The sequence below is a fragment of the Pristis pectinata genome, chromosome 3 (genome assembly GCF_009764475.1).
Source record: "Pristis pectinata isolate sPriPec2 chromosome 3, sPriPec2.1.pri, whole genome shotgun sequence".
NCBI lineage: Eukaryota > Metazoa > Chordata > Chondrichthyes > Rhinopristiformes > Pristidae > Pristis > Pristis pectinata.
In genome coordinates, this window is record NC_067407.1 from 77,980,819 (window position 1) to 77,993,485 (window position 12,667).

Consider the following 12,667-nt stretch of genomic DNA (forward strand, 5'->3'; position numbering starts at 1 on the left):
TGATCTTTAACAGCATCTCCTGAACCTTTTTGATTTTTAATTGCCTGAAAGCAAGCATTGGGCCCAGCTTCCTTCTTTTTCTTCAAAAGGGCACAATTAGATATCACGTGGCCAGGTTTCCTACAGTAATAACAAGTACGCTCAACAGGTTTCTCCAGCCCTGGCTTCTTTTCATCTTTTCCTTTTTGATTACCTCCCAATTTAATCTCTGGTTTACCTGGATTGTCCTTGTAACTCTTTTGAAAGGTTTTAGGTTGTCCCCATTTGGATTTATGGGTTAAAGCATAATCATCTGCCAACCTAGCAGTTTCTTGTAAAGTTTCCACTGCCTTTTCATTTAAATATATTGTTAATTCAGCTGGAACACATCTTTTAAAGTCTTCCACCAGTATCAATTCTGTCAATTTATCGTAATCCCCATCTACATTTTTAGCCAGGCACCATCGTTCAAAACATATTCTCTTTCCATTGGCAAATTCCATATAAGTCTGATCTGCAGATTTCCTCAAGTCTCTGAATTTTTGTCTATAAGCCTCAGGGACCAATTCATAAGCCTTCAAAATAGCTTGTTTTACCTTGGTATAATCAGCTGCATCCTCAACAGACAAAGCAGAATAAGCTTTTTGAGCTTTACCTTTAATCACACTCTGTACCATAAGAGCCCATCCTTTCCTTGGCCAGTTTGAACTCACAGCAACCTTTTCAAAATGTTGGAAATACTGATCAACCTGATCTTCTTCAAACGGAGGGACTAATCGAACCTCCCTGCTGGCTGAAAAACCATCATCAGAATCAGATTCCAAACTCCTACACTTCATTTGTAACTCATGCTGCCTCTTTTTCTCCTCGTTATCCAGCTCCATCCTCTTCATTGCTAGATCAGCCTCTATCTTCATCTGAGTTATCTTTTGTTCAGCTTCTAATTTCTCTCGTTCGGCCTCTATCTTTAACTGAGTTTGCTCTCGTTCAGCCTCTATCTTTGCCAGCTGCACCTGTGCCTCAGAAATTGCTATTTCACTGCCAGGAAACTGTTTTAACACTTCCTTCTCAAACACCTTCTTTTCCACATAATGACCAGCTATCAGTCTCTGAATATCTGCCTTTCTCATAGACTGCTTTACTTCTGTAAGGTTTAACCTCGTAGCAATCTTTATCAAATCATCCTTTTTCGCCACCTCCAATCCCTTTTGGGTTGGTGACTCCAAAAATGCCTTAATATCCATTGCTGCTGGTTTCCACACACACAAGCCAATTAAAAAGAATTTATCAGACCTCCCTCAAAAATCTTTGGATTGAATCCCGAACAAATCTCGTCAATCTGGGGTACAATCCCAGACGACACTCGTTAACCTTGGGAACTATCCCAGACGAATCCCCAATTTTGTCACAAACCAGCAACAAAAGAAACACACTGAGCATGATTCAGTGTTAAAAACTATTTTATTAATCACTACTTATGATAATACGTAGAATAAAAGTAAAATGTTAGTATGTTAGAATTCAAGAATGTTAAACCTCGAACGTTAACCCCAAAACTAAACTCTTCGTGTGTGTGTGTGTGACAAAGTCCAAAACTCCCAGTTCCTGAATGGTTCTTAAAGTTCAGTTCCGCAAGCCATAAGGTGAAACGTGAGCAAGGGCTTCTTCAACAAACCACCGTTGTCTGAAGATAAGATGTAGATGTAGAAAAACATAGAGAGAGTACATACGAAATCCAAATGTTCCACGATGGAACCCAAACGACACGTCAGTGTTTACTCGGTAGTGACTTCCTCACCCCGAAAAGCATCCGAACCGTGGTCGTCCACATACAAATACCTGTTTCTTTCTACAGGTCAGCAACAAAGTGAACTCCACCGGATTACTTCCAACTTCCATACATGGATTTCAGTGGCAAACACAGTTATTGTTTCTCATCCATCGATAGAGAAAACAAGCAGGCTGGTGTCTCTCTCCCTTCTCTCTCTCTCTTCTTCTTCTTCTGACCTCTTCAACAACGTCATTACGTCCTTTATCTTCTATTGACGTAAGCATGCCCCACACACACATACACACACTCTCTATCTTAAAGGGACTTTCACTGAGTCCGTAACACTGCATTTTCCACATTACAACTATGATTACACTTGGAGAATATATATTGTGTGTGAAACATTTTGTGATGTTCTGAAAGGGGCACGAAAACTGCAATATAATTGCAAGCTCTTCTTTTAGTCACTAAACCTTTTAAACTTTCTTTAAAGGGCATATTTTGGAAATATTCTGGTTTTGTTTTGTGGATTAACATCTGTGAAGGATTGACTGTAAGATTCATCAATGTTTTAAAATTATGTACCTGACACACCAAGCATGTCAGTGAAATAAGTATAGCAAAAAGTTAAAGCTTCTTTTGTCCGCCTATCATTGCTCTGCTTTTCCCTCCTATACATTGGGCTTCCCCTTTTCCTATCTTCAGTCCTGAAGAAGGGTCCTGACCAGAAACGTTGACCGCCTGCTTTTCTACACGTATGCTGGCTGCCTGCTGAGTTCCTCCAGCATCATTGTGTTTTTCATTCAAGTTAAAGCTTACTTTGGTGCTTGAAGCAGTACAGAAGCTGTGCACCAGAGGGTGCTAAATCCATTTCCCCACCAAACAGCCCAGTGATCCTGTGTAAAATTGTTCAGTGTTCCCAGGCTCCATTTTGAGTTTGCCATGACCATGTCTCCCAGCTTTCGATCCAGGCTGTCCTCTCTCAATTGATATGAAGACTCCAATTCAGAAGCCACATTAGGGTAACATTTTCTCTAAACCACTGCAGTCCTTCTGCTGAAGATCTCCTACAATACTCTTGGAAAGAGATTTCCAGGATTTAGACCCAGCAATGATAAGGAACCAGTGATAATATTTCCAATTTAGAATTGTGTACAGTGTGAAGGGGAACTGGCAGATAGTGGTGTTCCCCTGCACCTGCTGCCTTATTCATTAAGTAACTACAATGAATTTGTATATTGGACAGACTGCAGCCATGATGTTCCAGTGGTGGAGGGAATGAACGTTCAGGGTGGTGAATAAAGTACCACTCAAGTCGGCTGCTGTGCCCTCATTAGTAATGAACTTCTTGAATGTTGTTGGTGTTGCACTCGTACAGGCAAAGTGGAGAGTATTGCAACACACTCCTGACCTGCGTCTTGCAGATGATGAAAAGACTTTTAGGAGGTGTGTCGCTCACTGCAAAATACCCAGCTCTTGTAGCCACACTACTTACATGGTTTGTCCAGTTGAGTTCCATGTTCATGGTGACCCCCAAGATATTGATAGTGGGGGACTCAGTGATGACAATGGCATCAAGGTTAGATAGCAAGATTCTCTCTTGTAGGGAACAGTCATTGCCTGGCACTTCATGGCATGAATTTTAATTGTCACTTATCAATCCATGCCTGAACATCTTGCTGCATGAGTCTAGGATGCTGCTGTGAGGTAATCCTGCTGTGCTGTTCTGGAACTGTGGTGACTAATCTCCAACAGTTACAACCATTTTGCTTTCTACTCCTACCAATGGATTGTTTTCCTCTTGATGTTCTCTGACTTCAGTTATAATCAGGGCTCCTTGATGCCGCACTCAGTCAAATGCTGCTTTGATGTCAAGGGAGTCATTCTCACCCTATTCCTGGAGTTCAACTCTTTGGCCCATGTCTGGGATAAGGTTGTGATGAGGTCTGAAGCTGAATGGTCCTGGTGGATCTCCAACTGGCTATTGGTGAGCAGGTTATTGGTGAGTTAATGCCACTTCATGTCAGTTTCCATGACATTTTCCATCATTTCTGTTGATGCTTGATAGTAAACTGACTTGGCAGTGCAATAGCCACTCCACATGAAAAGCTTTACACACAGACATCCCCCAGTCTTCACAATGACGCTTAGGACCAGTTATCAAAGTCACTGAAATCCAGCTCTTCAACAATGACAATGGCCTGAGTGAGACTTGGAAATGATCAGGAGATGAACAGCTCAAACAAAAAGGTGGCACCTTCTTTTGGAGAGGCAAATCACAAAAGGTCCAGATGAAGGGTCTCGACCCAAAACGTCAACTGTCCATTTCCCTCCATACATGCTGCCTGACCTGCTGAGTTCCTCGTGCATTTTGTGTGTTGCCCACAAAAGGATTGCTGTTTTATGGGGTTCGATTCACCGTCAAAAATGATGTAGTCTGGTGTCTCAACAACTCCCTGTGGAATAAGCCAACCTCCCATAACCCTTCACATCGCTTTAACAGTACTCTGCAATTGTCCTGACAAAATACTTGGAACATGATCTTGTCATAACCAACACCAGAATGTCAGAGAGACAAGCAGAAGGCCTCCAGAAAACCTCCTTGATACAGGAATTGGCACTTGCTAAATTGTATCATTGTTGGAGCATGGGATCACAAGAACTTCCACATATAGCAATTGAAAATACATTGATCTTGAGCACTCATTTGACTTCACTGAACTCCTTGCAGAGGTTATGTCCAGGTCCTTAGGGCCAGACCTCCTGCACTAATGGTAATATCTATTTCCTCTCACTGCCTTTGGAGTAATGGGCAGGGGGCCTCTTGGCTCCCTGCAGAAGCAGACTGCCTTCCCACCTGCTCCACCGCAACCTCCAGTGTATTACAGGGAAACTAGGGACTGCTTTCTTCAACCCTTGTCAGAATGCTAACTTGAGCCATAATCTGCCTTCTGTTTCAGTGATGCAAACTTGCTTTAAATGGTGCAAAACAGCTTCTAGCTCTGCCAATCATTTATGAAACTGGAGATCCTGCTGAGGCCATTAGTCACAGAGTAGCATAGTTAGCATTGGCTGCAACATCAAACCCAACTGTTTAAAAAAAGGAGAGAAAATAGGGAACTACAGACTGATTAGAAGGGAAACTGCAGTGCTCTACTATAAAGGATGTGATAACAGAATATAGAAAAATTCAACTGGATGAGAAAAAGTTAACAAGGATTTATGAAAGGGAAATTGTGTTTGACAAACATACAGTATTTTTTTTCTTTCTCTCTGATGCCAAAAGGAGTTTTTTTTAATTTCCATTTAAAGTATTTATCCTGGAGTAGTTTTGGCTCAGAAGTTGTGGTCAGCGGCAAGCAAGCCATGCTCACCGTTGATCTCTGGGGAGGCTTGCATGATTCACCTATCCCAAACTTGTGGTGTGGGGCTAGCTCTAAGGGTTCTGATGAGGTCCTGTTTGTCAGCAGAGTCATCCACAGAGTCATCATTGTGTGCTTGGCTCTAGAACAAGCCCTGTCCACATGTGTGGACAAGAGCTCTGGCAATTGGCTAATCCAAGCACAATTATGCAAGCTTCCTTATCACTGTGAACATTCCTGAGACTCAGAAGCATTCCAAATTATTAAATATAAAACACTTTAAGACATCGAAAAGCATTTAAATTCATTCAAGTTAAAAAGAAGGTATATTGACCAATTCCTACAGTAGTTGTACAAGGTCATTCTCCTCCACTGAAATCAATGGAAATGCTCTCATTGCATCAGACCATAGCTGCCTTGAGGATGCTCTTGTAGTTACTCCTCCACGAAAGGCAAGAAATTTCCACCACTCCAGACCCCTCACTGTACGCAGAGGCACTGAAATGCTGCAGTTGCTCTCCATTATGCTGAACAATGTTGGCGTGCACCACCTGTTTTGCTGCACAAAATCCTGGCTGCTGAGTTACAGTGTGGCTAGTACACATCCAGGTCAGCAGATAAAAGCAGTGGAACCTCTGCTTGTGCCATTATATCCAGAGCAGTGGCAGGCTCATGGCAGAGGGCGGGGGACGCCAATAAGACTTGCAACCCCGTAGCCAGGCACGTAAGAAACTGCTCCCACGTTACCATTAACTTCCTGCTTAACTTCAAAACAGATCCTTCTACATCCACCTGAGACATTACCTGAAATATGCTTCCAATTCATGATAAGCAATAATATATAAAACTCTCTCTCATCCAGGCAGCCAGGCTGCTTACAAGATATGATCAAAGTACATTGTACAATATGCAAGTAAGTGCATATAAGGTATACACACTTGAGTATCAGGCTTGTTAAAATAGCTCTTTAGAAGAGGGGAGAATACCAGGAAAGAAACAAAAGATTTATTTATATAGTGCCTGTAACATTCTTTCCAGGTGATAAATTTCTTATTCAGTCGATACTGCTGCAAAGGACAGAGAACTCCCACAGTCAGATTCTGACGGAAAAATAATCTACTTTGGTGATGTTAGTTGAGAATAAATATTGGTCTGGCAATGGGAGAGAACTCCCTGCTTGTTCAACTGAGTTCTCGACTCAACATCCAAAATTCCGAACCTTTTCAGGGAGATACCCTGAGTACAGGCTCCAAGTGATGCATATGCACAGCCCATGATATAGGGTGCCAGTTGGAAATTCAGTCCTGAGATTGGGCAACTAGCAGTCTGGGGCAAAGACCCTGGATGATGGGGACCTTCCAGAAATGCCCAGAGAACCTGGGTCAATTAAAACTGCAGATGCTGGAATCTGAAATAGAAACAGAAAATGCTGGAAACCCCAGCAAGTCAAGCAGCATGTGTGGGAAGAGAAAGCAGTTAACGTTCCAGGTCAGAGATGTTTCCTCAGAACTGAATTCAGAGTTCCACAAATGTTACTTAACTGGCTGAGTTCTTCCATCTGTTTGTTTTTGTTTCAAACCAGCCAGTATTTCACGTGAAGGACAGCACCTCCAACCGCGTTTCCCCAGTACTGCACCGGAATGTCATCCAGATTATGGGCTCCTGTTTCTGAGTGGGATTTGAATCAAAATCCTCAGACCTCGAGAGAGGTGCTCCGGATGGACTCGCGGATAACACTGGCGTGTAATTCGGGGCCCACTGGTTATAGCTCTCTAGCAGTTTAAAAAAATGATTTATCGTTCCCTACGTGGATCTGCAGAAGTTGCTTTGTGATATCACTGTTATTGTGATCTGAGTCGGATGGGGATAATCCAAGGGGTTGAGTTCTTCGCACACGGTTCTTTAACAAAATGCGTCGTTGCTTCAGTAAGGCCCCTTTTAGCCCAACCTTCACGCTGCACGGCTTCCTCTTCTGGGTTGGACACGACTCGGACTCGGCGCCTCCTCTTCCACTGACAGCTGGCTCTCCTTACACGGTGCTTGAGAAGTCCTGTCCGGGGCTGCTTTCCAAGTTAACTCCTTCCCCTTCGGGGGAACCCTGGCAAACTCTTGAATAATTTGGGGGAACATGGCAACTATCATAGGGTGCGGCCGTGTGCTGCAGATCCCCTTCAAGCGGTGCCTGCTCCCCGGCGTATATGTCAAAGAGAGTAGGGCGGCCAAAGCGAGAGCTTCTGCCCGCGGCTTGGGCTCCAGGCAGATCCGATCCTTCTACGTTGCGACTTCAGTCCTCAATATCAGCTCCTTTATGCCGGAGGCCAGCTCCTTCCCCGGTGTGAGATCGTACACCGACCTGCTGGACTTCTCCGCCAGGGATGCCGAGACGTTCTGGGGTACCCTGGCCAAAGAGAGACTCGTCTGGAACCAGCTTTTCGACCGTGTTCACGACTGTGACTTCAGCAGAGGTTGGATCGCCTGGTTTCTGGGAGGACAACTCAATGTGTCAGGTAGCAGATCTTTCCTGCTAATACCGGTACAACACTTCTCATGTCATGTGTGCTTTCTGTACTTCTCATATTACCGATAAATATCCGCAAAATTAACAGAGAACGCCGACTCAGACCAATAGCGCCCTTTCCAAACAAACATCAGTCCAGAAAAGTACGTTCCCTTTTGAATTATTAATATACTACGATATTTTCTCCCCCCCCCCCCCCCCACTCGGAAGTAGCTAGGGAGCAGTATGTGCTCTGGTGGGGGTTTCAGTGTCCACCACTCAGTGGCCTGATGCGGGGTTTCCACCCGAAACTTCGACAATTTCTTAACCCTCATAGATGCTGCCGACCGGCTGAGTTCCTCCAGCAGATTGTTTGTTGGCCTGAAGAAAAACACGGCGATGCTGGAGGAACTCAGCAGGCCAGGCAGCATCTGGGGAGAAGTGTGGAGGATCAGAGGGATCTTGGGTCTGAGTCCATAGGACGCTCAAAGCTGCTGCGCAGGTTGACTCTGTGGTTAAGAAGGCGTATGGTGTATTGTCCTTCATCAATCGGGGAATTGAATTTAGGAGCCGTGAGGTATCGTTGCAGCTATATAGGTCCCTGGTCAGACCCCACTTGGAGTACTGTGCTCAGTTCTGGTCGCCTCTCTACAGGAAAGATGTGGAAGCCAGAGAGAGGATGCAGAGGAGATTTACTAGGATGCTGCCTGGAATGCCGAGCATGCCTTATGAAAGCAGGTTGAGGGAACTCGGCCTTTTCTCCTTGGAGAGACAGAGGATGAGGGGGGACCTGATTGAGGTGTATAAGATGATGAGAGATATTGGTAGGGTAGTCAGAGGCTTTTCCCCAGGGCTGAATTGGTGGCCACAAGAGGACATAGGTTTAAGGTGCTGGGGAGTAGATATAGAGGAGATGTCAGGCGTAAGTTTTTTTACACAGAGAGTGGTGAGTGCGTGGAATGAGCTGCTGGAAACGGTGGTGGAGGCTGATGCAATAGGGTCTTTCAAGAGACTGTTGGATGGGTACATGGATCTGAGTAAAATAGAGGGCTATGGGTAAGCCTAGTAATTTCTAGGGTAGGGACATGTTTGGCACAGCTTTGTGGGCCGAAGGGCCTGAATTGTGCTGTAATTGTTCTATGTTCTAAAAGCAGGCAGTCAACGTTTCGGGTCAGGACCCTTCTTCAGGACTGAACATAGGCCTGCTGAGTTCCTCCAGCCTCACAGAGTTATTCATCTAGATTCCAGCATCTGCAGTCCTTTGTTTCTCTAGTATTACTGCTCCACTGCAAAGTCTCTTCAAGAATGTCCACATTGAAGAAGTTTCCTTCCTCTCTTCCGCGGGAGCTTCGTGAGTCCCTCTCTCACTGCACCCACACCCACACCCGTGATCTCCACTGCTATTGGGCTTCCCCTTTTCCTATCCTCAGTCCTGAAGAAGGGTCCTGACCCCAAATGTCGACCGCCTGCTTTTCTCCATGGATGCTGCCTGGCCTGCTGAGTTCCTCCAGCATCATAGTGTTTTTCATCTAGATTCCAGCATCTGCAGTCCTTTGTTTCTCTTGTTTGTTGGCCTGGTAGCAGCACCAGGGACAGAGTTGGCCAGGCACTGAATGGCCTGGCTGCCAGACTCGGGCTGTGGGAGGCAGTGAGTGAAACAACACAAGGGGTAAACCTACTTGACCTCATCCTCATTAGTTTTCCTGCTGCAGATGTTTCGGGAATATCCCCAATCTTCTTCAAAAATGCAAACGCTGGAAAGTTTGAAATAAAAACAGTAAATGCTGGAAACACTCAGGCAGCATCTGTGGAATGACAAACGATTAAGGTCCAACACCCTTCATCAGAACTTTTCCAGTAGAGAGACTTTCCTGTCCAAATTCCGACAAGGGTCCCAGACCTGAAACATTTACTCTGTTTGTCTTTCCACAGATTCTGCCTGATTTGCTGAGTGTTTACAGCATTTCTTTTTATCTCTTCAGTACTGTAAGCTGGGATGTTGTCTGGTTCCATTGTCTTTGCTGTATCCAGTGCTCTCAGCTGTTTCTTGATATCACATTGGAGATAATTGAATTGGTTGAAGACTGGCTTCTGTAAAGGTGGGGAACTGAGGAAGGCAAGATGGATTATGCACTCAGCATTTCTGGCTGAATGGTTCAGCCTAGTCTTTGGCACTCACGGGCTGCCATTTAGGAAGGGGAATTATCATTACCAACAAGATAGAGTCTAACCATCTACCCTTGATATTCAATGGCATCACCCCATCTTCAAAATTCTGGGAGTAACCATTGCCTGACCACCCAGGTCAGAAGATGGATATCCTGTGACTCACTTCCTGCTACCCTACACCCTTTTCACTTTCTACAGGTCAGATTTACTCTCCATTTGGCTGGATGAAAACAGCTCCAGTCATTCTAAAGGAATTCAAAACCATCCAGGACAAAGGACCCTGCTTGATTGGCACCTTGTATATCACCCAGAACATTTAGTTCCTCCACGACTGGCACAATGTGGCTGCAGTGTGTACCGTCTACACAATGCACTACAGTTACTCAGCTGAGAGCCAAACAAACCTGTGACCCCCTACCAGCAAAAAAGGACAAGTGCATCAGGCATAGGGGAACACCTCCACTTGCAGGTTTACTCCAAGTTGCACAACATTCTGATTTGGGAAGATATTGATCGTTCATTGTTGCTGGGTCCACATCCTAGAACTTCCTAGCCAACAGTATTGTGGGAGCACCTTCACCAGAAGGACTGCAGTGGTTCAAGTAGGCAGTTCATCACCACCTTCTCAAGGATAGTTGGGGTTGGGTAATATATCCTGGCCTTGCTGGTGATACCTACACCCTAATAATGAATAAATAAAATAGCGTTTAGAATTAAAATACAGATCTTAGCAACTTGGGCAAGGGAAATTTTGTAAGTCAAAGACAAATAACTGAAGAAAATTAAATTCCTTTAGTTTATGAAACAGGATCTGCTTTTAAACCATATTTTATGGCTTTGTGTAAAATGGAAGGATGTCGTCATACTTCTTCAATCATTGAGCAATATGGGAATGATTTTATTACAATCTCTTAACCTCTTAACATTTTATGTTCCACGATGGTTCATGGATGAATCATAGTATTTATATAGAACTTTTCACAGTATTGTAACACTCCAAAGTGCTTTACAGCCAATGACCATCAGTGGGATGGGTATTCATTGTTGTCATGTAAGATATATGTTGGTCAGTGAATACCCTGTAAAATCTAGGCTGATATTTCAGTGTGGTCCTGGACAATGTTGAATCTCACAACCACCTTATGCAGCAAAACAGATGCTTTAGTAGTTATCTCATTCTGATTGTGTGTGCTTGCTTTGCAGCATTTGCTGCATTTCTTTCATGATAACATTGAATATACTTAATGGCTGCAAGGTTCTTTGTGACATCCAAAGCCACTAAAAATGCTGTCTAAATGCAAGGTCCTCCTTATGACTGAAGTCTCTCAGCTGGCAATGTTTTAGTGATTCTCTGCTTCACCCTTTCTGTTACCTTGAACTCAACCACAAAATTAGGTAGAGTATAATTAAACTACTCTCCAACTTCTAACTCCAAAAAATCATGAATGGGCTGGAGATGGAGAAGGGCATGGAGGGCGCACGCATGAGATTAGCCTGTTTGCCTTTTTCCCCTTTGAAGCTCATCAAGTCCATTGAGTAGATGTGGTGGGGGGGGGGGGAGTGATGGGGAGACAGTGGTGGAAGTTGAAGAAGAGTGGAAGAGCAGTGATTAGATTGAGGGTAGAATTAGAGATGGTGGGCTGTAATATACTGAAGGTGGAGCCGAAGAGGAGTGTTGCAGACAAAACCAGACTCAGGGGATTGTAAAAATTAGATTGCAGGAGCATCAGGACGCTGCGGGTAGATTTGGCTGGAGGGGGCATTAAGCCTTCTCTCTTGAGATGAGATTGGGAAGTGGCAGAGATACTGTTTCTGGAGAACTGATGATCGGATTGGTGAGTGGGAAGGATGTTGGAGCAGCAGTGATTAGAATGGGGAGGTAGGGAAGGACTTTGGATACATAGTGATTGGACTGGGGAGGTTGATGAGGATATTGGGTGGGGAGGATTATGCTGTATGGCCTACATGAGTGCTATTACTCCTTATTGCCCACAAGAAGTAATTGAAACATTCCCTCTGTAAAATGAATATTCTGTCAGAATTATAACCAGCTTTCTTTGTAACTCACATAACCCAGCTATTTACATTCCATAAAACTGGAATCAGAGTCAGGAGGCTGCAGGTTCAAGGCCCACTTCCTAGATTTCCAGTACAAGATCCAGGATATGCTCCACTGCCCTCTCCTACTGGATTCCTTCTTCTTCAGCCCTTTGTCTCTTCTACTTATCACCTCTCAACTTCTTACTTCTCTCCCCTCCCTCCCCCCCCCCCACACTCCTACCTTCCCCCTCTCACCTGGACTCACCTCTCACATGGACTCACCTACCACCTGCCTGCATGTACTCCTGCCCTCCCCTGACCTCCTTATTCTGGCTTCTGCCCTCTTCCTTTACAGTCCTGGTGAAGGGTCTCGACCCAAAACATCGACTGTTTATTTCTCTCCATAGATGCTGCCTGACCTGCTGAGTTCCTCCAGCATTTTGTGTGTGTTGTACCAAGAGAGGCGGCAGTTTTAGATTCCAATTTTCAGTTAGGTATTAAACTGAGGTCCCATAGCTCCCTCTGGCGTGGATGCAGGATCCCATAGAACTGTGTCTAAGAACAGCAAGGAATTCTATCAATATCCTGGCCAAGACTTATTCTTCAACCAAAAGTAGCTAAAACTGATTGTCTGGCCTTTTTCTCACAGCCATCTTTGGGAACTCGTGATCAGATTGTCTTGCTGTGATTCCTCTATTCTAATAGTGAGGGAATGAGGAATGGAATTGACTGATCCCAGGAGAATCCAAACTGAATTCTGCCAAGGTAGTACAGTTTGATAGAATTGCCAAAAATACCTTCATCACTTTGTGATGACTGAGAGCACACAGATTGGGTGGTAATTAAGTG

The 12,667-nt window shown here is 44.4% G+C and overlaps 1 protein-coding gene across 1 annotated transcript in view; it reads left to right on the top strand.

Annotated features, from left to right (window-relative positions):
- Positions 1 to 1,698: 1,698 nt before the first annotated feature.
- The window catches only part of LOC127567824 (acetyl-coenzyme A synthetase 2-like, mitochondrial), a 58,527-nt gene continuing 47,558 nt past the window's right edge, over positions 1,699 to 12,667 (top strand). The window contains exon 1 of the mRNA XM_052010935.1: positions 1,699 to 7,619. Within this exon, the coding sequence (XP_051866895.1) occupies positions 7,241 to 7,619 (379 nt within the window). The 5' untranslated portion in view covers positions 1,699 to 7,240. The remainder of the gene's footprint in view (positions 7,620 to 12,667) is intronic.